Source organism: Pelobates fuscus, chromosome 5 (genome assembly GCF_036172605.1).
Source record: "Pelobates fuscus isolate aPelFus1 chromosome 5, aPelFus1.pri, whole genome shotgun sequence".
Lineage (NCBI taxonomy): Eukaryota > Metazoa > Chordata > Amphibia > Anura > Pelobatidae > Pelobates > Pelobates fuscus.
This window is the reverse complement of record NC_086321.1, coordinates 71,395,895-71,421,842: the sequence shown is the minus strand read 5'-3', so window position 1 is coordinate 71,421,842 and position 25,948 is coordinate 71,395,895. Positions and strand designations below refer to the sequence as shown.

The 25,948-nt window shown below is 38.9% G+C and overlaps 1 protein-coding gene across 2 annotated transcripts in view; it reads right to left on the bottom strand.

Annotated features, from left to right (window-relative positions):
* The window catches only part of SPEF2 (sperm flagellar 2), a 162,671-nt gene that overhangs the window by 77,035 nt on the left and 59,688 nt on the right, over positions 1-25,948 (bottom strand). For both annotated transcript variants that reach the window (XM_063453972.1, XM_063453973.1), the window contains exons 9-14: positions 22,937-23,124; positions 21,956-22,124; positions 6,582-6,801; positions 5,213-5,352; positions 4,165-4,231; positions 1,339-1,415 (exon numbers count right to left, since the gene is read on the bottom strand). In XM_063453972.1, the coding sequence (XP_063310042.1) occupies positions 1,339-1,415; positions 4,165-4,231; positions 5,213-5,352; positions 6,582-6,801; positions 21,956-22,124; positions 22,937-23,124 (861 nt within the window). The remainder of the gene's footprint in view (positions 1-1,338; positions 1,416-4,164; positions 4,232-5,212; positions 5,353-6,581; positions 6,802-21,955; positions 22,125-22,936; positions 23,125-25,948) is intronic.

Below are 25,948 nucleotides of genomic sequence, written 5' to 3'. Positions count from 1 at the left end.
AAGACAATTAAAATTTATTAAAATAATCAAATTTCATTTCTAACTATAATAGATGTATTGTTTTACTCTCACTGGGCTGTGTCCATAGTCAGTGCTTCCTAGATTGATGTCTCACCAGACCAGGAAGTGGATGAAACCAATCATAGTGCTCTCCCAAGATGGACAGTGTTTGCAACTTATTCATCAGGGATAGATAGAAGAGTGGCCATGTAATTATCTGTAGTGATAGTCGCATTAGCAAAGCTTAATGATGTCGTTGAAAACACTCCAAGATTCTTGCCATACAAATCGCTCAATTGGAGTTTTGTTTCTTTCTCTAAAATTTTGGGTGCTGGCGATACTGTGGCACTTTTGTACCTGCAACTTAGACTACATTTCATTCCTGTTTCTCTCAACCTGATATCTGCTATGCTTATCCTTCAGGTATTCACTTCAGTTACTGAACAGTAGGCATTTGCGCTTCTTCTCTTGCCCCACCACTTGCATCACATAAGATATTAACAAACATCTTCAGCTGCTCTCTTTCACCTGATTTAGTCCCCACTTCCCTTTAACATGCTGCCATCACTCCAATCCTACAAATGCCGTCATTTGACCATCCGTATTCCTACTCTCCTTTACCTCATAGTTTCTTGAATGACTAGTTTGTACCTAGCCAATTTCCTGCCAGTGGCCACTTTCCCCTGTCATACCTGTACAGATAGGTCTTGTCCTTAGGATTTCTTAAGGGCAGTTCTCTTCCTATAGATGAGTCTGCTTCCCTGTCACATGGTACCCTAGTTTTCAGTCCTTTAAGAAGTCTAGTTAAGCTTCCGGCAAACCTATAGCCTCCTTTGGTAATTTCATTTCTTAAAGGGAAACTACAGTCACCAAAACAACTTTAGCGTAATTAAGTAGTTTTGGTGTATAGATCATGTCCCTGCAGTCCCACTGCTCAAATCCCTGCCATTTAAGAGTTAAATCACTTTGTTTATGAACCCAAGTCACACCTCCCTGCATGTGACTTGCACAGCCTTCCTAAACACTTCCTAAACTCCTAAATGGCAGTGAATTGAGCAGTAAAACCTGAGAGGCATGATCTACACACAAAAACTGATTCATTAAGCTAAAGTTGTTTAGGTGACTATAGTGTTTCTTTAAAGCTGTCTGTAAATAGTGGCTCCATAGTCACCTTCACTTTCCTAACTTCTAATTCTACTTGTTTCCTGCACATTCACCTGTTGAACTGTTGTCAAAAGTTACCGTTCCTCTTGTGTAATTATACTTCACAATAATATTTGAGTCAAGGAATTATGTAACAAATAGATGTTTAAGCAACCAAACAATGCCAGCGTTTACCTTCTGTATAGCATGTTTATCCTTAGATGAGGTCACGATGTGACGTGGAGAGATTTCATTTTCAGGTGGATCCTCTTCTAAAATAGCAATGAGAGACATATCTTAAGGGCATACTTATTTTCATTTAGTAAATTGCAGAAACATCTGAATGAGTTACCATATTCATGCATGCTTGCAAATTATGTCCTCTTCTTTTAATAAATACATTTTCCTAACCAGTCCTCATTATAAAAGGAAGCATAGTGTAGCAAAGTGATATGGTACAAACGTTTCAGGTGATTATAGATTAAGGAACAACACACACAGAAATACAGTTATTACTTTTACAAGGTTACTTAAAATCACCTATATAATATGGGGAATCAGTTCCACTGTATGGTCATATCGTGTTAAGCCCACCACTAAGCCACAGTACCGCAATATTGGTGGGTTCTACACTAATTTTAGCGTGGGAGACACATTAAATAGTGCTAGTGTTAAGTGAACTAAAGTGTATTTAATTAATCTGTTGTTTGATTTGATATAGAACAGATATATGATATGCATTGTGAGCATGCATATACATTAAAGCAAAATCACTTTGTTTAGTTTTGACACAGTACTTTTTTGAATTGTGGTTTTTATCACATTCATTTTGCATTATATATATATATATATATATATATATATATATATATATATATATATATATATATATATCACAATGCTCTTACAACAGATTCATTAAATACACCTTGGTTCATTTAGCACTGTCACTATTTAATTTGTCTCCCATGTTAAACTTAGTGCAAGACCCACCAATATTGTGATACTGTGGCATAGTGGTGGGCACAATATGATACCGTATATACTCGAGTCAATTGTCTGTATTATGGCAATTTACATTGCCATAATACAGACAAGGGGCTGTGGGGGCTGCAGAGAGCATTTACTTACCTTTCCTGCAGCTCCTGTCAGCTCCCTTCTCCTCCGCGCCGGTCCGGTCAGCTCCCTCTGCAAGTCCCAGTGTAAGTCTTGCAAGAGCCGCGCTATGACCCCGCGGCTCTCGCGAGACTTACACTGGGAGCTGACAGGGGAGCCGACCGGACCGGCGTGGAGGAGAAGGGAGCTGACAGGAGCTACAGGAGAGGTAAGTAAGCGCTCTCTGCCAGCCCCCCTCCACTGAACTGCCAATGCCACTGGACCACCAGGGAGTGAGAGCCCCCCTCCCTGCCATATATCAAGCAGGGAGGGGGGACGAAAAAATAAATACAAATGTAATAAAATATTAATAATAAAAAAAAATAATAATAAAAAAAAATTACTAATAAAACAAAAAGACAAGCATGACTAGCCTGTTTATTAATATACTTAATATAATCATAAACGCTTATCTAACTTGCTAGCCTTATATGTGTTCATGCTACTAGAAATGTATGTTCACAGCCTGCATTATAGCATACAGTTTAAGCACAGAATGATGCCTGAATAGCCTATAAATCCCTTACAATTAGACGCATCACTGTTGGCTAGTAGTTTAACCTGCATAGTTACCTTAAAATATAAAAAGAGGCTGACCCAAGTGGGAGTTTATGCGCTGAATATGTCTTGTATACCATGCGTTGATATGCTCTAACCCCAAGTTTTGCATTCTGTACTATCTTAATCTATGCCTCAATAAAAACAAAGATTGACAAAAAAAATGATATTAAAATAATAATTTTAAAAAAAATAACAAAAATGCCCACCCCACAACAAGGCTCTCCATCACACACTGCGCTCATACACACATTGCACTCATACACACACTGCATTCATACACACACTGCGCTCATACACACACACACTGCACTCATACACACACACTGCACTCATACACACACACTGCATTCATAGACACACTGCACTCATACACACACACTGCACTCATACACACACACTGCATTCATACACACACACTGCATTCATACACACACACTGCACTCATGTTGTGGCTCTGTGGCAAAGAGATTGTCCCTGCATTCTCAGCAATACAAATGATGCAATGATTTGACAAACGTTGGTGTCAACATGATTCATGAGGTCACCTCTACTAGCTATCATTCAGACAGCAACTAGTGGCTCTTCCTGGAGTGGTCTTGCAATCTTTGCAGGAGTGACGTATGTTATCTTCAGGCTCAGCATTAAGACGCCAAATGCTCCTCATAAAGATACGTTGAATAATTAATCTCTATAAAGAGTTGCTGACTGGTGCAAAGTGGCAGCCTCGTGCATGTGTACTATTCTCCAATGCCCCCCTATAGGTAAGCATTGGATTGGATGAGATCATCAGTAATGATGATCTCAGCCAGGGGGTGGGGTGGGGGGGGGGAAGCAGTGGCCATAGCAAGACCCGTATGACCAGTACCAGTACAGGTAAGTAATAATGCTTTATTTAACTATATTGGGAGCACAAATCTAAACAGCCCTTAAAAAGGAAGAGTGTTCATTTAGAAAAAAATCTGACCACTAACATAATACCTAACATAATATTCCAACTACATCAGAATTAAGAGTGCTTCTTAAACAAAACATTAGGTAGTTTTTATAATTCACTATAAATACAGAATATACAATAACTTAAATAAGTCACTCAACCCACAAAAACATGTGAGGTTTTTAGCTGAGGCTTTTACTTTGTTTACACAATAGCAGTTGCTCTAATGAAGACATTGAAAGAAAAGGCTATTCAATAAACAATTTTAAGAGAATCCAGCCCTTAGTATTTTATCTTGTCATCATGTATGCGTGTAGGATATGACAACATGGTATAAGATGGAATAACATTTCGGATTATGAACAACTTACTCTTAGTAATACTTTCATCAGCTGATTCTTTGGGTTCATTGGCAATATAATTAGAACTGTCTTTGAGCTGAATAAAATATACAAAAACAAACGGAAATTGCTGGCTATAAAAAAGAATTAGGCAATGCAAAATGATATTATCTAAGCAACTTTAACAAGCTCATAAAATATTTAATGAATGCTCCACCATTGAACACTACTCTACCAACATTCAGTATGCCACTGAAAAGATCGCTTTTAATACTTTGCAAGTTTGCTTTAACATATTTTCCTTAAATGAACACTACATGCACCATTACCACTAAAGCCCTCCCAGGGTAAGTAATCACACTGTTTAAGAACTGTTTGACGACTTACGTGGGTCTTGCCAAAAGCCTGTAGCCACCTCTCCTGCTGCCAGAAACTATAGTCACTTAGTTAAGCCCGGCAAAAGCAAGGCCATGATCATTAGTTGGGAGTACAGCAGACGTTCTCACCAAATAAGCGCAGCCCAGCATGGCAAGGTTTAGCTTAGTGGAGCTAATTTAAAATTCATTGCAAGAGCTTTTAGCAGCAGGGGAGACAGTGGCGCCTGCCCAGCTTGACACAGGTAATTTGTCAAACCATTCTTGATCTTATGTTGGGAATGTGCCAGGGAACTCCACACACCAGTATGTTGTAGTGGTTATGCCGCTCAGTGTGTTCTTTTAACAATTTCCTTAAAAGAGTTTCCATATGCTCAGTAATGGATTTAGTAGGTTGTTACCTAGAGAATAATTTGGTTTCTGGGACATTCCACTTGTTTATATATTATATAACAGCCAGTTACAAACGCTGGTGTTGACCTGAAGAAGCTAGCAATTTATTAAGGACAATAGATCACTCATAAGACAGGACACATTTGAAGTTGATATATTTGGGGAATATCTTAGTATGACTAAAATGTCAGTGTTCAAGCTCAGAAATCTGACACCTATGTGCTGTAGAGGAGATCTGCTCATTCCTTTCACATGAGGTCCCATAGAGCACCTGCATCCCAGCCATTCCATGCCTTGAAACATTTAATTACCGTAGCCTCTTTATCAGCCGTAGCCTCTTCCACTGCCAATGATTCAGACAAACCTGTGACACTTTCCATTTCTTTGTCATGATAAGCTTGAATTGCTTCATTGACAAGATCATCCACATTGAGCACCTGAATGCTGTAAGCTGGGGAAAAAACACCTGTATGAGTTTGTTCTTAAAAATTAATTATCCATCCATCTGCCCTATTATAAATAGAATAGCTGAGTGCACTATTCATACAATTTTATTATAACTTCATTTAAAAAAAAAAGTAAATTTTAATTTTCCCAACAGTGTCTTAAACATTAATATTATTTATTCTGCATTTTGTACGGTATATTAATCCATTACATCTTTAAAGGGACACTATCGTCACCAAAACAACTTTAGCTCAAGGAACCAGTTTTAGTGTATAGATCATGGTCCTGCCATCTCACTGCTCAAATCTCTACAATTTAGGAGTTAAATCCCTTTTGTTTCTGTCCATGCAGCCCTAGTCACACCTCCCCTAGCTCTGACTCACACACCATGCATGAGAAAAAAATGGTTTCACTTTCAATTAGATGTAACTTACTTTAAAAGTTCTTATTGATTGCTCTCTAAAGTGAACTTTAATCATACACAGAATGCTTCTGTGGGGTCTAGCAAGCTATCAACAGCGCAGGGGATAACACATTTTAAATTAAATATAGTTTGTAATGAAGGAAGTTTAAACATTAGCTGACTCTTTACAGGAAGTGTTTATGGAAGGCTGTGCAAGTCACATACAGGGAGGTGTGACTAGGGTGCATACATAAAGTGATTTAACTCCTAAATTGCAGAGAATTGAGCAGTGACAATGCAGGGAAATGATCTATACACCAAAACTGCTTCAATAAGCTAGAGTTGTTTTGGTGACCATAGTGTCCCTTTAAAATCTCAAGAGGATATCCAATGAGTAAGGAGAAGAGAGTCTACTTAGCCTTTCGCATGGCTAATCCAAATCTACACATAAAACATTTTGCTTGTTTAGTGGAAAATATGGAACTTCTGCTTACATACAGAGTCGACCCATATTTATCACCATACATGCTGTGAAAATCCACCCTTTATGTCAACTTCCAGATGTAGTCAATGATTATTAAACTTCAAACAAATGTTTGGACTCCTTAAAGGGGAGAAAGAATGTGATTTGAATGAGTATGGTTAGGATCTCCTATCAATTATCTGTACCACATACTTCATAGATACCCATTAAAGAAGTTAGGGGTGAATTACTTTTTTGTAAAGAGAAAAAAAAGAATGGATCTTCTGCCAAAGGTGGTCATCATTACGGAGACATATGTCACTGTGTGTTTTATTTCAGTGAAACTAATCATATAGTAATATCATACCTTGTGCTAAACGTTTCAAACATGTGCTTTTTCTAGAGTACAGTTTTCCGAGAACACAGCCTTTAATGGGGAATTGTGGAAAAACAGGTGGTGGTGTCGGTGCCTCTGGAGGATGGACAATTTCCAACAGTCTGCCAACCACATGCCCCAGTATGTTGTTATTGGGTGCCGGTGCTTTCAAACCAAGTTCATCTGGTGGAACCCACTCTCCTGACATTGTCTGCATCAACACAACAAAAATTACAAGTATTAGCAGAAAAAAGTAAAACACTATTAATTCTTAATCATAAACTGAATTCCCAGAAACAGATTAGCTACTATATTTCTCTACATCAGCCATGGCCAATGCAATTTGCCAATTGCAATACTTGTACAGGTATTAGAGTGTTATGTTTTTTAATGACAAATTATTTACTGAATCAGTGTCCTCTGCATTATAACAATTACCTATATGGTAAGGAGCTACCGTATTTATGATGGTTGTGGGTGTGTAGTAAAAGGGATGTGAACGAACATGCAAGCATGAGTTCTTCTAGAAGACAAGTCTGCAAAGGGGACATATAACACATTAGTACATCTGAAAGATTCTCTTCAAACTTAGGGATCTATCTTCGTGTGACTTTACACTGGAACAGATGCAACTCAATTAATACACTATTTTTGGTCAATCCCCCTGAAAAGAGTCTATCTTTATGCAATTTCCTTCCGAGTTTAAATGTATAATAATCTTAAAACAACTTTGTTAATGCAGCCATTACCAGCTAAAAGTACCATCAGGCACAAAGAGATAATGGATGCATTTTAATTTACATGGTGCATTTTACGTCAAGTTCATTTGCAAGGATTCCTGCATGCTCATAATGTTTACTGGTTTACGACTTGGACTAGGTCAAGAAATAGCCGGTTCATTGCCATAGCAACTGCATTAAAACACTATAAAAGGGTTAATCGGTGCAAGCTCACTTCACCTGTGATCACCTGAGCAGGGTGATCATAGTGTTTGTGCACTTGTGGCTTGCAAAAGTTAGTAAGAATTTACATATAAATACATAGATTGTACTGTATTTTTGGGTTTACTAATGCCACGGAGGGATTCTGGAAATAACATAATAAATCATGAAACTAAAGGTCAAGAGGTTTATTAATGCCTCAGAACCCTGAGATTATTTTTTCCCCCCTAATACCTGCTTAGCCATTATGTAACTGTTAGATAATACTAAAAACTGTACTAAGTGGAAAGGTCAATATGAGTTTGCATTTAATTCAATTTATAGTGATTCATTTTCTATAATTTTGCAACAGTGCTTGAAGGTTGGGTAATGAAATTTGTGGTTTAGATATTATCAATATCATCTGCAAACAATTTGCAGGAGTTATGGAGGTATGGAGGTATTAATAATAAGGATGCCTTTAATAGCCATGCTAAATCCAAACTTTGCTGCAATGGGGTTATAACAAAATCACACATTAAAGGGGGATAGGGGGCACCTCTGGTGTATCCCACTCACGATTTGAAAAGGAAAGAAAATGCAAGTTATAGATTTGGACAGAAGTTGTACAGGGCCACAATTGAGGCAATAGTTGGTTCAACAAATCCAAATTTTGAAAGTGTAGCAACCACATAAGTCGCGATTAAAGCAGCTCTGTCAACAGAAAATAAAAATTAGCATTTCACAAAGGTAATAGGTGTGTTGTGAATGAAGTCAAAATATATCGCAAGGCAAAGGGATTACTTTGTTTTATGGTAAATCTTCAAGTTAACAAAACTTGATAAAAGGCTACTACTACCATTTTGTCATTTACCCCAGCTGTCGCCAGCAACAATTGTGGAAATAAGGCATTATCTTGATCATCATAAGATAATATCCACGGAGGCTCGCAGGCTCCTCTATAGATATTAGTATTGAACTCTCGAGCATTCACGAAAGTGCAGCACTAACGCTGGCTCCTGATGGATGATATGCCAAGAGCTGAAGAAAGAAGATGGCGGCACTCATGGGGGAAAGCATGAAATAAATATAACTCACCTTCAATGTACTCCAAGTAGTGATATTCCCATTGGATGTTTTTGCAAAATATGCAAAGAGCCCAGATGGAGACAAAGACACTTTAAGCAATCAAGGGATTTTTCTGCATCAAGAGACCACTGCCTGCCCAAGTTTTTATTTTCGTTAATATAATATATGATATGGTCCATATGTAACATATGCCCTCCCTAGACTTGATAAAAACAACTTGGCTGTTGTGAATAATTGTAAGATAAAATACCAGTCAATCTTATTGTACTAATTTTAAAGTGAGCATTTGAATATCAATTTTTGGTCTGGTGAGGTAGCTCAGTTGGTAAATTCCCTGACTACAGATCCTGTTCATAGTTACATAGTTACATAGCTGAAAAGAGACTTGTGTCCATCAAGTTCAGCCTTCCTCGCATATGTTTTTTGCTCTTGATCCAAAAGAAGGCAAACAACCTAGTCTGAAGAGCTTCCAATTTCGCAAAAAAATAGGAAAAAAATTCCTTCTTGATTTGAAAATAGCACTCAGATGTCTCCATAGATCAAGCAGCTATTACCCCACTAATTAGAAATTATATCCCTGTATGTTATGTTTTTGCAAGTATTTATCCAATTGCAGTTTAAACATCTGTATGGACTCTGAGAAAACCACCTCTTCAGGCAGAGAATTCCATATCCTTATTGCTCTTAGTGTAAAAAAAACCTTTTCTTTGTCTTAGATGAAATCTCCTTTCTTCTAGCCTAAATGTGTGACCTTGTGTCCTATGTATAGCCCTGTTCATGAATAGATTTCGAAAAAATGGTTTGTACTGGCCCAGAATATATTTGTATAATGTTATCATATCCCCTCTCAGGTGCCGTTTTTCCAAACTAAAGAGATTTAAACTTTTTAACCTTTCTTCGCAACTAAAATGCTCCATTCCTTTTATCAATTTTGTAGCTCGTCTCTGCACTTTTTCTAGTGCCATGATATTTTTCTTTAGAACAGGTGCCCAAAATTGCACAGCATATTCAAGGTTTGGTCTTACCAGTGATTTATAAAGAGGCAAAATTATATTTTCGTCCCGAGAATTTATGCCCCTATTTATACAGGACAAAACCTTACTGGCCTTAGCAACTGCAGATTGACATTGCATATTGCTGCCTAATTGGTTGTCAATAACAAATCCCAAATCCTTCTCCTGTGTGGTTATCCATAGTTCACTACCATTTAGGACAAGCATGTCAAACTCAAAGTCTGGATCGGGCCACATAAACAAGGTTTAAGTTTATGTGGGCCGCAAAAAAAAAAAAAAATACTATACATTTTCATAGAAACATAGGTTAATTTTAAAAAGTAAAGTATAACCCCCCCCCCCCCAGCATTCCCCTCTACTAAACCACTGCACCCCCTGTACTAAATCCCAGCCCCCCCTCTGCCAAATCTGACTCTCCTGCTAACACACACACATATTCACTGACAGACAGACACATACAGACACACTAACACACACACTCACTGACACACATACTCACTGACAAACACACACACATACTCACAGACACACACACACACACACACACAGACACACGCTCACTGACACACACACACACATACTTGCTGACAGACACACACACTGACAGACAGACACACACACTGACAGACATACACACTCACTGACAGACAGACAGACACACACATACTCACTGACAGAGACACACGCACACATACACACACATACAGACATACAGACACACACACATACTCACTGACAGAGACACACATGCACACACATACTCACAGACAGACAGACACACACACACACACACTCACTGACAGACAGACACACAAACACACATACTCACTGACAGACACACATACTTGCTGGCAGACACACACTCACTGACAGACAGACAGACACACACAGACAGACATACACACATACAGACAGACATACACACATACATACTCACAGACAGAAACACTGACACAGACAGACACACACACACTTACACTTTCTTGCACACACATACTTTTTTTATTGCTCCTTACCTTTTGAAGCTAATGTGGGGCATCTCCCTGGGATCCTTCCTGTTCCTCACTGCTCCCTCACGCGGTTTAGTGATGCAGGGTGCCGGAATATGACGTTATATTCTGGCGCCCGGCTTCACTTCAGACGGAGTGCGCGAGGGAGCAGTAACACTGAGCTCCCTCGCTGGCCGCCAGCGTCCTGCTTCCTCCCCGGCCAGGTAAGTGTTATCAGAGTAGGCACCTGCAATATGGGGAAAGCAGGTGCCTACTCTGCTATAACACATGTACTCGCAGCTCGGCAGCCGCAAAGACGGTCCTTATGGGCCTCGAGTTTGACATGCTTGATTTAGGGTGTAAATTGCTTGTGCATTCTTGACCCCGAAGTGCATAACTTTGCATTTCCATCTGCCATTTTAGTGCTCAGTCCCCCAATCTATCCAAATCCCTCTGCAGCAAAGCAATATCCTGCTCACATTGTATTACTTTGCAAAGTTTTGTGTCATCTGCAAACACTGATACATGGCTTTCAATGCCTATTTCAAGATCATTTATAAATATGTTGAATAGAAGCGGTCCCAAAACAGAATCCTGAGGGACACCACTTACCACTTTTGTCCAGCCTGAAAATGTACCATTAATGACAACTCGTTGTACTATATCCTTAAGCCAATGTTCTACCCAAGAACAAGAATATTCATCTAGACCAATTTCTTTTAGTTTGAAGACTAACCTATTGTGAGGAGCTGTATCAAATACCTTGGCAAAATCCATGTTAAAAAAATGGTATGTCACAGATCCCATTAGGGGCAACTTAACCTCATCGTTCCGAGGTCAATAAAATGAGTACCATCAATTGGGCAATAATAACATCTATTATTATTCAGCTGCAGATTTGCTTAATTCCTAGAGCATGTGCTGAAAAGTGGGTTGAGTCCCACTGGCAGAAAGGTGCTATATAAATACTAGATATTATAATTTTATAGTGATATTAGCTGTGCATTTTATAGAAATTAAGCTTTCTTAATTGGTTTTGATAATGGCAGTGAGTATTTATAGAGAGTCTCAGATGTAGCACAAAGATAAAAATAATTTAAGCTTATATAACATGAGTGTAGAAGCAAAAATGTTTACAATGACTTCAGGAATAAGGATTTTAATCATCATTTTTATTGAGTAGATATGCTATTTTGGAATGAGCAGTATGTTTTTTTTTTTTTTTTTACAGTTTCAACATCTAAAGCACTTTAGCTTGCTGAGAGTGTGTCCTCTTTTTTTTCTATTTTTTATAAAGTGCATATTTCAGTAGAAATTTACACTTTTATAAATTAACCTTGTCATACCACCCTGGCTGTCAATCGGACAACTGGCCCTGTTACTTCCTGGTTGCTTAGCTCAGTGGAGCTAAACTCAAGAGACAGGTAATTGCCCAGAGCCTTGCAAACATTTCTCATTGACCTGCATTGGAAGTCTGTGATTTGACATCCACATAATGTCTGGGCAGGGTTAGAAGGGCTTGCAATGGCTTCAGACAAAAGATCTGCAGCTCTTGCAGGTTGTTTTTAGATATATCCCAAGGACATCGTGCTTAGTTAAATGCATGCATGTTTTAATTTGGTTATATCTACTAAACAGTGATTTATTTTGTATATGAGCAGTGGAGTATCCCTTTAAGTTGTTTTGCTAAAAGTGCTCCTGCATGATTTATCTGAGTATAGTGTTTACATTTAACCTCAGTATCAAGGTTCTGTCCTTGGTCCCCTACTGTTCTCCATCTATACTACTTCCCTTGGTAAACTTATCAGCTCCTTTGGCTTTCATTATCATTTATATGCAGATGACATGCAAATCTACCTGTCCTCTCCTTATCTCTCTCCACCCATCTTGACTTTGACTGCTTCTCTACGATTCCCAACTGGATGGCTGCTCACTTCCTTAAACTCAGCCTGTCCAAAACAGAACTTCTGGCCTTTCCTCCCTCAAATGTTGCTACTCCAGTGTCTGTCTCCCTTCAAGTCAACGGCGCCACCATCACCTCTACCTCACAGACTCGCTGCCTAGGTGTTCTCTTTGACGCAGACCTCCTTCATCCCTCATGTCCAGTCGATCGCCAAATCCCGTCGCTTCTATCTCAAAAACATAGCTTGCATCTGCCCCTATTTAACACCAGTTGTGACTAAGGTGCTGGTCCATGCCATTGTTCTTTCTCCCCTTGACTACTGCAACCCCCTTCTCAGTGGTTCCCAGATTGCACCACTGCAATCTCTAATGAATGCGGCGACGAGGCTCATTTTCCTGTCCCCCGCACCTCCCACACCTCCCCCTCTGTCAGTCCCTACATTGGCTTCCAGTTAGATATAGGGCTCAATTTACTATTATGGTGCTTGTTTACAAGTCCCTACATAATGCTGCTCGAACCTATCTATCCTGCTTAATACACAAATATGTCCCGTTGAGGCCCCTGCGCTCTGCCGAAGACCTACGTCTATCCTCTGTCTGTACTCCCACATCTGATGCTCGCCTTCAAGACTTCTCCAGGGCTGCACCTTTTCTGTGGAACTTCCTTCTCCGTTAGACTTTCACCCAGTCTCCGCTCCTTCTTTTCTTTGAAAACTCACTTCTTCAGGAAAGCGTATAATTTAAACTGTTAGCGGGTTTTCATCCCCCCCCAAATGACTTCTCTCCTGCAACTGTCAAAAATAACCAAAGTTCTCAGTGAATACTTTTCTAGCAGCCTATTTCATTACCCCTACTTATACCTTTTGTGTCACTTTACCCCACTCCCTCTAGCAAGTAAGCTCATTGAGCAGGGCCCTCAACCCCTCTGTTCCTGTGCGTCCATTTGACTGGTTACAATTACGACTCTGTTAGTCCACCCATTGTATAGCGCTACGGAATTAGCTGGTGCTATAAAAATAATAAAATATCATGAATGTGACATGAATCTAGTTGCCTTTGAATATCTTTAATAGTTAGTAATAAAGATGGTGACAGATGTAATTTATTTAGAGGTTTTGGAGTTTAATTAGGAGATCATTAATAAAAAAAAAAAAATTTTAAGTCATGAAACATTTTTATAAAGATGGTTTTTGAGCTAACCAGATGGATTCTCAGAGAGTTATCTGGCGTATTGTATATTTATCAAAAAAGATTGCAACTCTGTCATTAAGCATATGTAGGTCAGCTGAAAGTCTCCATTAACACAACTTCTTAGAAGGGAAGAGCTGTGTAATCTGATAGTAGTGTGATCTGATAATTGTATCTAAGGTACCATTCTTTTCAAAGAATAGATCAGTTCTAGTTTATATAGTATATACATGTGACTAGAAGGATAAATACTTTGCAGAAGGATAAAATATTGGCCACGTATAATAAGGAGTAGCAGAGTATAACATTTTGTTAAGTTATTTTGTAGGTGGTTCTCTTTGATAGTACTTAAGGTAAAGCTAAGGAAGAATCTAATAAAAACTGCAGTAACATCTGAACATCAAAGGACCAAAACTGGCTTTTTCCAACCTACCTAACAGATAATCCAAAATCGAAGATACTCTTCGGAAGGTTCATAAGCATACCGGTAATAGTTTTTTCATTAAATTAGAAAAGCTTTGAGTAATTATTTATTATTTTGGAAATGTATATTTTCTTTGATAAATGACAAGGATAGTGAACAGTCTGGCAACGTTAAAAATAAAATTTAGGTTTCAGGATAATGTGTTCCCTTAAAGAAAACATCTCACTTCATCTTCTAGATGCACTTGTTCTTTCTTGAAGATAATCTGGAGCTGTATATGGTGACATAAGAATGAGTCCACCCCAAGCCCCTTATATATGGAAAATTAAGTCATTAGTAAGGGTTTAGAGCATGGCAATGGATCAATGTGTTCTGACAACATATCGTTGTCCATTCTTAGATGTAACACTTTAATTAAGCCATTACAAATATGAGTATTTCACCTGTAAATATAGATTATTTACATGTCTCAAATCCTAACGCTATTGTGCTGTGGGTGTCCTTCATATTAATTAAGTATGGATATTACATTATAGACTGTGGATTCTAAGTTTGCCTGCCCATCAGTCAGGTTGTTATGAGCTGTATTTACCTCCTCAGTTTATTCTCTATGGTCAGTGCATTCACAGAATTTTCTAATGTCTCTTTGAAACGCTTCTAAGAATTTGCAGATAGATTTTTTTTTCATCGATTTAAGAAGAGAGTCCAGCATTCTCTGAAACATTTGTGAGTGTAGAATCTGCTATGGTAGATATTGCAGTCTTATTGTTCCAGCCGGAAACAATCTCAGTTACATTTCAGCATGTCTGGTAATCATGCCTCGTTGAATACATTCGTAATTTAACACTGTCTCCTTTCTTCTCTCTCTCTTCTACCTCTTTTAGCTCACATGAGATTCGGTCAGTATAAAGTTTGCCTCTTGTTAAAATAATTTAAGTAAAATGAAACAAAATGTTGCTTAGTCCGAAGTGTGGATGTAGCTCCTCTATTACACATCAGTACTCATTCATGTCAATTCACATAGCAATTTTATATTTGTTTAATAAGTGAACATATATCCAGGGCTCAAAAATTCCACTTACCACTAACCATTGGTGCATTACTTTTAAGACCTGACTAGTAGCATAGGGACTACAAATTTTAACTCCTGATGATGTATTCCAGTAGACTGAAGAAGTCCACCTGTCAGTCCACTTAAGAGAACTGTATTGGTTATGGCGCCCTGATGCACTTCCATTGTAAGTAGTCAAACCATTGAAAACGGTTTGATTTCTTACCTGGTGTCCACTGGGCACCGCTCCCCACCTGCTGACTATGGCAAGCAGTAAGCTCCTAAGCTACATCCGTTAAGGCTAATGTGCTAAGCCCTCAGTGCAGGGCCAGCTAATTGACTGAGTCTGAGCGCATGCTTAGACAGAGAGCTTCTAGATCTCCATCACTAGTAGTTGAGGCGGCGGACATCACGTAAGAAGTTCAACTATTCTAAAATGGTAATGGCTCAGGGCTCTTCAGGATTATAACCACTACAAATGTATTGTAGTGGTGTACAAAGCAATATACATGTCTGATAGTTTTATTTTGTCTACAACAAATATAACTTGACCATGAACAAATTTTGAAGAATATGATATCTTTAAAAAAAAATTAAAAAAAAATAATAATATCTAAGCTTATTTCTAAAAGGGTAAGATAGCGAGGTACCTTTGCTTTGCACATATGTTTGGAAACCTGTGCCTCGACAACTTTAAAATAGGTCACATTATAGAGCCTGTGACTTGCTACTAAGTGACATTAAGTATTACACATATACCTGACTAAAAAAAAAAAAAAAAAAAAACAGAACACATTTAGGTCATGACATTTAATTGTGAAATCCACCCAGCTCAATACATGTTTTTAAACACATAACAGAATATTCTCTTCTATTTGTGCAAGCTTTGCCCACAGGTAACTTTCTCTGCTGCCCCCCACTGTGTTTCTGTGGTTGGGTATGCTGATCGCACGCCACTTGAGCCACAATAACATGGGATAACTTTTTCACCGATTATATAAAGTGGTCTTTATGGAGTTGCATATTTGGCAGAGTAATTAACCAGGCCCCACACAATGTAGATAATATAAGTAACTCTGCAACAACAGTTTATTTACCTGTAGGTTACTTTACCTGCGTGACTTTAACAAGCAAGACAAATAAGGCACAAATTGAAACACTGCTAGGTTCACTTTTGATAGTGTAGAAAAATTGCCAAGTTACTTGCAGTGAATTATCTACAGTGATATAAATTGGGTAGTGGGCCTTAATAGGTAAAAGAGGAAATGTCACCCCTTTGAAAGCTAATGTTTCTCAATCATTCATGCCAGTATGCAATATTGAAGTGTTTAACGGAGTATGGAGCGAAAAGGAGGTACGTATGAACCATTTTGACTTAACATTTTTACTTGTGGGTGACTTCATCACCCCATGTTCCTGTGGGCCCACTCATGTATATAAAGGCTTTTGATTGGAAAGATACATTGCCATGGTAGGGGTTAGATAAATCCGTATCATAGTCTTACTGTCCCATGGCAGCCTAGCAATTAAATAACTAGAAAATGAAAACGTTTCAGTTTACTCATTAAACATGACCCCTTTCTAATGTACAGTTAGCTACTGAGCAATGCCAAAACCAGAAAAGTTATAGAACCACTTTAAAAATAATGAACAATTTGTTTGTATGTACAGATTAATGAACAGCTTGTATTCATGCAGATGCAGGTGTTTGGGGATATGAAGTTTGCACCAATACCTTGAGCTCGGATGTAGGAATTCCCTCATGATGAGTTTCCTTTGTTTATCCACTAAACCAAAGCTATATCGTGGAGTTCCTCTTTAACTCCAGGGAGCTCTTAGAGAATATGTTGGTGTCTCTTGATCTTAGTCTGCCTGGTTCTCCCATTATAGGGACATAGTAACGAGTTTAACCAATTAACAATCCAACAGACTCCACATAACCTATCTAAACTAAACTAAACAACAATATACTTAGTCTTTCTTGGACTCCACAATGTATACCCTTTCTATCTTTGGTAAATCCTTTAGAACTATATCTGTAGGTTTCAACACCACTTCACCGTATATATGCTCCAAATACATATGTGGTATATAATCTATGACACTTAGAGGCATATAAAGATAACTGGAAGATTAAATGGACAAAGGATAGATTTTTTTTTGTTAATTGACTAATTCCTAATTTCATGACTGAGAGGATGACTGGAAGAGGTTATTGGAAAAAATTGCAATTGGAATTGCTATTTATGTATCTTATTACAAATATTGAGAATTAAATAATACCTCCAACTGAGACTTTTATGAAACACAAATGAAAAGGTGCTAACATCAGAGCGGAGGATTGTAAGAATGGCAGCTGGGACTCCAACCCTGGTCAGCCTCCTTAGGAAAGCTTCATAATCACCCATACCTGGGATTTTTGTTTTAATGCTTATTTTTAATCCTACAATCAAATTAACAAAAATGATTAAATTATTTAAATACAAGTTAACCCGGCAGTGTAAGGTTATTAAAAACTGCAATGATTACAATTGCAGGGTTAAGGGGACTGGGACACTGCACCCAGACTACTTAAATGACCTAAAGTAGTCTGGGTGCCTATAGTGTCCCTTTAAATTTGAAATTCACGTTGAATTCACTTTGAATTCTCACTTTAGTAATACATTGCATACCAACTGTCTTTTTTTTTCTAAATTAAATTCCAGTGGCCTCCAAAAATGAGACATTTGTACAGATACCAAACTTGCACATATAGATTCGCTTAAGTACAAAGTGAGTACATTTTAAACTAACTACAGTCACAAGAAACTGGTTGACTGAAGATTAGTCTCATTGAAAAATAGAATTTAACATATTTAAATTCAGTGTAGTTTTTTTTCTACATATTTTGTTTTGGGTTGTGTTTTTTAAAGAATGCCTGCTCGTTTGAATTTGACAGCACATTACATATATATACACTTGAAACAAAACAACCTAAGGAAGGAAGGGAGATGAAAAGAAGCTCAGGTGACAGTAATCCGCTAACTCCAGCCTACATTAGATTGCTTTATAACTTCCGGAGAGAACAAAAACAGACTTGCAGTTTCAGGAAGCGGGTAAAACATGCATGACTGTTGTGGTAAATATTTTCCAAACAAGTCAAAAATAAAAAAAACACACAAAAAACAAAACATAACCAAAACCAAATACCTGCCAGTAAATTTGTGTTTTAAAAGTAATAACAGAAATAAATCTATATGATTATATATTTAAAGGTTTGATAGCACTGACTGCCTTGATGGTCACATACTTGCCCATAGTAGAGGCACACAAAGCAATTTTGTTTAGGATGTGCATCGTGATTTATATATTTTTTTATAAGGAGAATGTACTGAAAACTGAACCTTCCCAAGGGTCTTTTCTATTAATATTATTGCCATTTATATAGCGCCAACAGATTCCGTAGCGCTTTACAACATTATAGCTAAACAATTACAAGAAAACTTACAGGAACGATAGGTTGAAGAGGACCATGCTCAAACGAGCTTACAGTCTATAGGTGGTGGGTAGTAAACCTCAATAGGACAGGGAATAGCAATATAAATAGGTGGGAGTGAAGCAGAGCTGAAGGAGAGAATAGAGTGCTGCCCTTCAGTAGAGAGCAAAAGTCAGGTATGTGAGGTAAAGGTTACTCTGGGAGTCCATAAGCTTTCCTAAAAAGATGGGTTTTAAGGCACTTCTTAAATGATTGAAGACTAGGGGAGAGTCTGATGGCAGAAGGCAGGCTATTCCATAGGAGAGGAGCCGCCCGCGAGAGGTCCTGCAAGCGTGAGTTGGCTGTACGGGTGCGAGTAGTGGACAGGAAATGGTCACGGGCAAAGTGGAGAGACTGAGAAGGGGCATACCTATGGATCTGTGAAGAGATATAAGAGGGGCTAGAATTGTTCAGTGCTTTATAGGTATGGGTTAGCACTTTGAATTGTCTCCTATAGGATACAGGACATAAGACTGACAGAGGGGTGAGGTGTGATAAGACAGACTAGAGAGTAAAATCAGTCTGGCGGCAGCATTGATTACAGACTGTAGCAGGGGCAATACAGTTTTTGGGAAGACCAATGAGGAGAGGTTTACAGTAATCCATGCAGGAAATTACTAGAGCATGGACAAGCTCTTTGGTACAATCTTGCGTAAGAAAGGGGCGGATGCGGGCTATGTTTTTAAGATAGAAACTACAGGATTTGGCAACATGCCGGATGTGAGGCTCAAAGGGGAGGATAGAATCAAATATGACACCAAGACAGCGCACTTGCTGGGATGGGTTAATGTGGATACCACTGGCTTGAAGGGAGAGCGAAAGAAGAGTATCAGTATTAGGAGGAGGAAAGACAAGGAGTTCAGTTTTAGAGAGATTTAGTTTTAGAAAGTGGGAGGACATCCAGTCAGAGATGGAGGAAAGGCAAGCAGTGACACGTTGCAGGACAGCACGGGAGAGATCCGGAGAGGAGGGATATAGTTGGGTGTCATCAGCGTACAGGTGGTAGTGTAATCCAAATGAGGCAATAAGTTTGCCAAGAGAGGCAGTATAAACAGAAAATAGAAGGGGACCAAGGACAGAAACTTGGGGGACTCCAACAAAGACATGATGAATGGAGGAGGTATCATTAGAAAAGGAGACACTGAATGAGTGTTGGGAGAGACAGGAGGAAAACCAAGAGAGGACAGTGTCACAGAGACCGAGTGATTGAAGAGTTTGAAGAAGGAGAGCATGATCAACGGTGTCAAAGGCAGCAGAGAGGTCAATAAGTATTAGTATGGAGTAGTGGCCTTTGGATTTAGCTGTAAATAGGTCTTTAGCGTCTTTAATAAGAGCAGTCTCAGTAGAGTGGAGGGAGCGGAAGCCAGACTGACGAGGGTCAAGGAGAGAGTTGGAATTGAGAAAGTGAGACAAGACTTTCCAGAAGCCTTTAGGAAAAAGGGAGCAGGGATATGGGACGATAGTTAGAGGGGTTGGGTGGGTCGAGGGATGGTTTTCATTCATGAACTAAGTACAAATGTAGCTAAATTATTTCTAAAACGTATAATACATAACTTGAAATTAACACAAAACATCTTGATCTGGTGATAAAGATAATTTGCAAGAACAAAAGATAATCTCCTCTTTGACAGAATAATGACCTATTTCAAACTGACATAAAGTGCATATTGAGGCTAGCTCCAGGCTCACTTCAGTGATTAAATAGTTTGCTCTTTTAACAAACATATCTGCTATATGTTTTAAGCATTATCTTGCTATGTAAGATCTTATTTAATCTATATTTGGGCACAACATACCGGGTTGCCCTGGTAATGTGCATGCAGTGACATCGTGTGGACTAGATCCTATGGACTAGAGGAATAGATCTAGACTGTAAGCTCGTTTGAGCAGGGCCCTCATCTACCTATTGTTCCTGTGTCACCGTGCAAGTGTTTAACTTATTGTAAATATAACCCTTTCATAATATTGTAAAGCGCTGCGGAATTAGTTGGCGCTATATAAATACCAATAATCAATCATAATCATAATAATAATAATAGGAACTAAAATGAAGATGGTGTGGACAATTGAGCCTTGTTTTAGGTTGTTCTTGGTATATCTAGCTTGACTAAATCAGGAGTAGGCAACTTCCATCACTCCAGATGTTGTGGAGGACATCTTACAGCTATAATTCTGGCAAAGCATCATGGGAGTTGACTATCCCTGATCTATATAACGGTAGTTTAAACATGGGAAACAGACATTAAAAGCCCATGGAGCATATGAGAAATAAATATTTGTGGGGCCCCTTTCCCCTCCTTTATCTACTGTCATTCAAACCTTCGCTTGTGTCTGAGAAGTGCACTTATTACAATACTGTTTTAATTCCTTTTTATAACAACTATAGGAAAAAAAAATTATGTAAACAAGACCCACAACATCTGAAACGGTCAGATCACACCAGTAGGAGAAAAGATAGATAGCCTGTAGAATAAATTTGGGTGAAACTTTTTTCCTCAACGAAAAAGAAGTGAACGAGCCAAGTACAGCAATGAGGGTTACTACGATATTGGCGTTGCAAAGTCACATTTTGGATTCAGCACCAGAGGTTTATAAAGTGCCACCTCCATCACAGGTGTAGTTCCAGAATCAATGTACAATTTAGGTACCAAGAAAAACTTCAACCACTGCTCAAAGTCACATGCTACTCACAATTTACTTCTTTAAAAATTCCATTTAGTTACTATTGACTCTTACTTAACTACGAGTAAAACAATTGAAGCTAACAGTAATCTTTGTGGGCACATCTGGGCAGCAATTGTCTAGACTAACATTATGGAGGGAAGAATTCTGTGGTCAGAGTTAAGACAGGTCATCAGTTCCAAGTGTAAAACAGAAAAGCAAAATTACATTTCACATATAACAAGTCAATTGCATTGGTAATATAGATGCATATAACTGTATTACATAAAATAAAAAAAATAATAATAAAAGACATGCATTCTTCATCAATAACTTGAAGGATTGGAACTGTGCTTAATTAAACAGCACCCGGGTGTTTACATAAAAAAAGAATACTTTATTTAGATCTTACACTTTACTACTTTTCTACTATGCAGAACCTGTGATTTGGTTAGAATCCATAGGCATATAGACATGTAAAAAGAGGACAACAAAATCGCAGAACTCAAATCTTCTAAAGGTTCATGTTTATTAAGGTACTTCGCTAAATACAGGCAATAAACAAACAATGACAGCTACTGGGGGCTGTTCAATATGACATTTTCCAGGTGTACCTTGTATTCGTCATAGTCTTTTTCATCCAGTATCCCCTCCTTCTCCAATTCCAGGAGCTGTTCTGGTGTTGGCTCTGAGGGCAGTGGGTCTACAGATGCTTCCTCATAGAGGGAATATCCAGTGAAAAATAGCTCCTTCCATTCACGCATTAACTTGGCAGGAATTAATCTGACAAAAAAAAAAAAATTAGCAAAACAATTAGTAACTTGTTACTGCAAACTTACAATAAGTGGGAAAAACCATAAACTCTTCAAAAGTGTAGAACCATGTCTAGAGCATTTGGGAGACCAACAAGAGGCCTAGTTCGGAGTTCAAGCAGCATGGAATAGTACCATGCCCCATCCTGTCAACACATATTCAATCCGAGGCAGAGAGAAGGCTTATCCATAGGGGCATTTGGGAAGGCAGCTCTCCAGATAGTAATTCTGAATACTATAGAATTGTATAAAAATGTAGAGATATATGAAAGAAAAGGCGTGACATGTGAGGGAAGTTATATGAAGTAACATGGGATGATAGTGAGGGGGTATGCGTTTAAAATATATATATATATATATATATATATATATATATATATATATATATATATATATATATATATATAACTAATATGTATGCAAACAGGCTGTTACTTCAAGGAGTACTTTTCCACGTTTGATGGCCATGGTTTTTTTTGGCCATCACTACAAATTTAAACACGACATGACATTACATTATTATATTACACATTAAATTAGTTAAATTGGTTGCATTGAATGCACATGAATCTAAATTGTTCCTAAATTGTAAATTGTATTTATTATGGACCAACACATTTCATGGCACAGCTGTATTTACAGAAAATATATTAAGCTAGGAGAGATTTCAGTGAATACAGGAGGTTTAGAGCCCCTGAGTGATACAGTACAATTGAAATAAAATAACGATCAAAATTGAATTATATGCATTATTTAACTGGGCATGGTTAGAAATATGGCTACCTGTTAGTGAGCTCTCTGTATTCCCCTGTTTTGGTGGCAAGATCTACAATCTCGTTCATCACTTCTTGGCAGATTAAAAAGTGCTTCTTATAGCGAGCCTCTGCACGTTCTGCAGCTATCATGTCATGTAGCTCCTGCACTTTACGGACCTGTTCTTCACAGTCAAGTTTTGCTTGCCTTTGTATGGCCTGTTCGTTAAAGAAAAAAATAATAATAGTGTACATTACATCACTATAACAATAAAACATTATTATTGTTTCTATTACAAATGAATTTTCTTAGTCTGATCAAATATTTAGTAAATAAGTGGCCAGCAGTTTACATATTAGCTACAAGGTAATTAAGGGATGGTAAACGACAATGAAGATGCCGTTACGTTTTAAAGTAACACTCCAGGCACCCAGACCACTTCTGCCCATTGGAGTGGTCTGGGTGCCAACTCCCACTACTCTTAACCCTGCAAGTGTAATTATTGCATTTTTTTTTTATAAACTGCAATAATTATCTTGCAGGGTTAACTCCACCTCTAGTGGCTGTCTACGAGACAGCCACAAGAGGGAACTTCCTGCTCTATAGCACAGATTATCTGTGCTAGAGCGTCGCTGGACCTCCAGCGTTGCTCAAATCCCCATAGGAAAGCATTGCAATTTGTTTTCAATGCTTTCCTATGGGGAGACCTAATGCGCATGCGCATTAGGTCTCCACGGCCGGTGGGCGGGATCAGTCTCGCCAACCGGCCGACGGAGCCAGTAGGAGGAGCGGCACGGAGGAGGAGACAGCGACGAGGGACATCGCTGCTGCCTCAGGTAAGTGACTGAAGGGGTTTTCACCCCTTCAGTAACCGGGGATTGGGGGGTAGGAGGGAGAGGGTACATCCAGTGCCAGAAAAACGGATTGTTTTCCTTGCACTGGAGATTCCCTTTAACTTTATTTAGCAAGGCATAAAATCCAGTAAAGAAATATACAATGTTATGTTAGCAACAGGCCTTCATATTACATGAACAATGTTAACACCAGTTAGTGGATACATTGTAAACTCAAAATGAAAATAACTAAATAAGAATACACAGTACATGTTCCCTTTATAGGAAGGAATCACTGCTGAAAACTAAAGCATCTAAACTAGTCTTCTTGGTTACAGAAAACATAACTCAGGGCAATCAGCTAATCAGCAGCCACAATGTCCAGTGCTCAGAATACTTGAGAATGAGAAACTGTGAGGATTATTCACAAAACATTCACTAAAGCTGAACTGAAAACGAAGTGTGGCTGCTAAGTATCTGCTGTAAGCTGTTGTTAAAACTTACAGACAGATGTCCTAGCTTCAACAATCTCTCCTAATATGCTTAAAGATGTTCATAAAGGAAGATTCCAAACTTCTAAAGCACTTTAGCTTTTTTAATTTTACAAAAAGTGCATATTTCAATAGAAACTGATAGAGATATCGCGAACATAAAATTTTCCGTTCGCAAATGGGGAACGTGAATTTCCGCAAATGTTCGCGAACGGGCGAACCGGGCGAACCGCCATAGACTTCAATAGGCAGGCAAATTTTAAAACCCACAGGGACTCTTTCTGGCCACAATAGTGATGGAAAAGTTGTTTCAAGGGGACTAACACCTGGACTGTGGCATGATGGAGGGGGATCCATGGCAAAACTCCCATGGAAAATTACATAGTTGATGCAAAGTCTGGTTTTAATCCATAAAGGGCATAAATCACCTAACATTCCTAAATTGTTTGGAATAACGTGCTTTAAAACATCAGGTATGATGTTGTATCGATCAGGTAGTGGAAGGGTTACACCCGCTTCACAGTGACAGACCAAACTCCCCGTTTAACGCACCGCAAACAACCGCAAACAGTCCATTTGCACAACCGCAAACTCCCCATTTGCACAAGGTTGGATACCAAGCTAGCCATGTCCCGTTCCTTGTCCTCACTGATGACATCATCATCATCACACCGTACGTCCATGTGTGTAATGCTGCCTGACTGAGACATATCCCTGTTATCTACATCCTCTGGCAATAATGGTTGCGCATCACTCATTTCTTCCAACTGATGTGTAAATAACTCCTCTGACAGATCAAGTGAAGCGGCTGTGGTGCTAGTGTTGGTGGTGGCGGCAGGCGGGCGAGTGGTAACTTGAGAGGTGCAAGAAGCTAAGATGGAGGAGGATGGTGCGTCAAGGTTCCGAGCGGAAGCTGTAGAAGATTGGGTGTCCTGTGTTAGCCAGTCAACTATGTCCTCAGAACTTTTCAAGTTCAGGGTACGTGGCCTCTGAAAATTGGGCATTATTCTAGGGCCAAAGGGAATCACAGCACCATGACCACGACGGCCCCTGCGGGGTGGCCTGCCTCTGCCTGTAATTTTTTTGTTCGATTAGTGGTACTATGCGTGCAAGCTACTGTGACAACAGATATGAGTGGCACTGTGCACTGGCCGAAGTTGGCAGAGTAGACGCTGTAGGCCTGACAAACACGCTTGCAGACAACTAACTGCTATTCAATCTATTACAGTCAAAATTGTATTTTTTTTTTTTTTAAATGTACACTACTGTTACACCAGATATGAGTTGCACTGGTGTGACACTGTGCCCTGGCAGGCCCTGAAACACACACACGTGTGAAGGAAACTGACTGCTATTATATTACAGTCAAAAAAGTTTGTTTTTTTTGTTTTTTTTTAAATGCAAGCTATTGTGACACCAGATATGAGTGGTGACACTGGGCAAGTGGGCACAGTATACGCTGTGAGCCTGACACACACGCTGGCAGGCAGGCAACTGCAATTAGATTCCACAGGGAAAAAAAAAAAGCAGACTGATGTTCTAGCCCAAAAAAGGGCTTTTTGGGGTGCTGTCCTTACAGCAGAGATCAGATGAGTCCTTCAGGACTGTAGTGGACACTGAATACACTAGCCTAGCTATCGATTTCCCTATTAAATCAGCAGCAGCTACACTGTCCCTCCTCTCACTAAGAATGCAGCTTCCGGGGGGGGGGGGGGGGG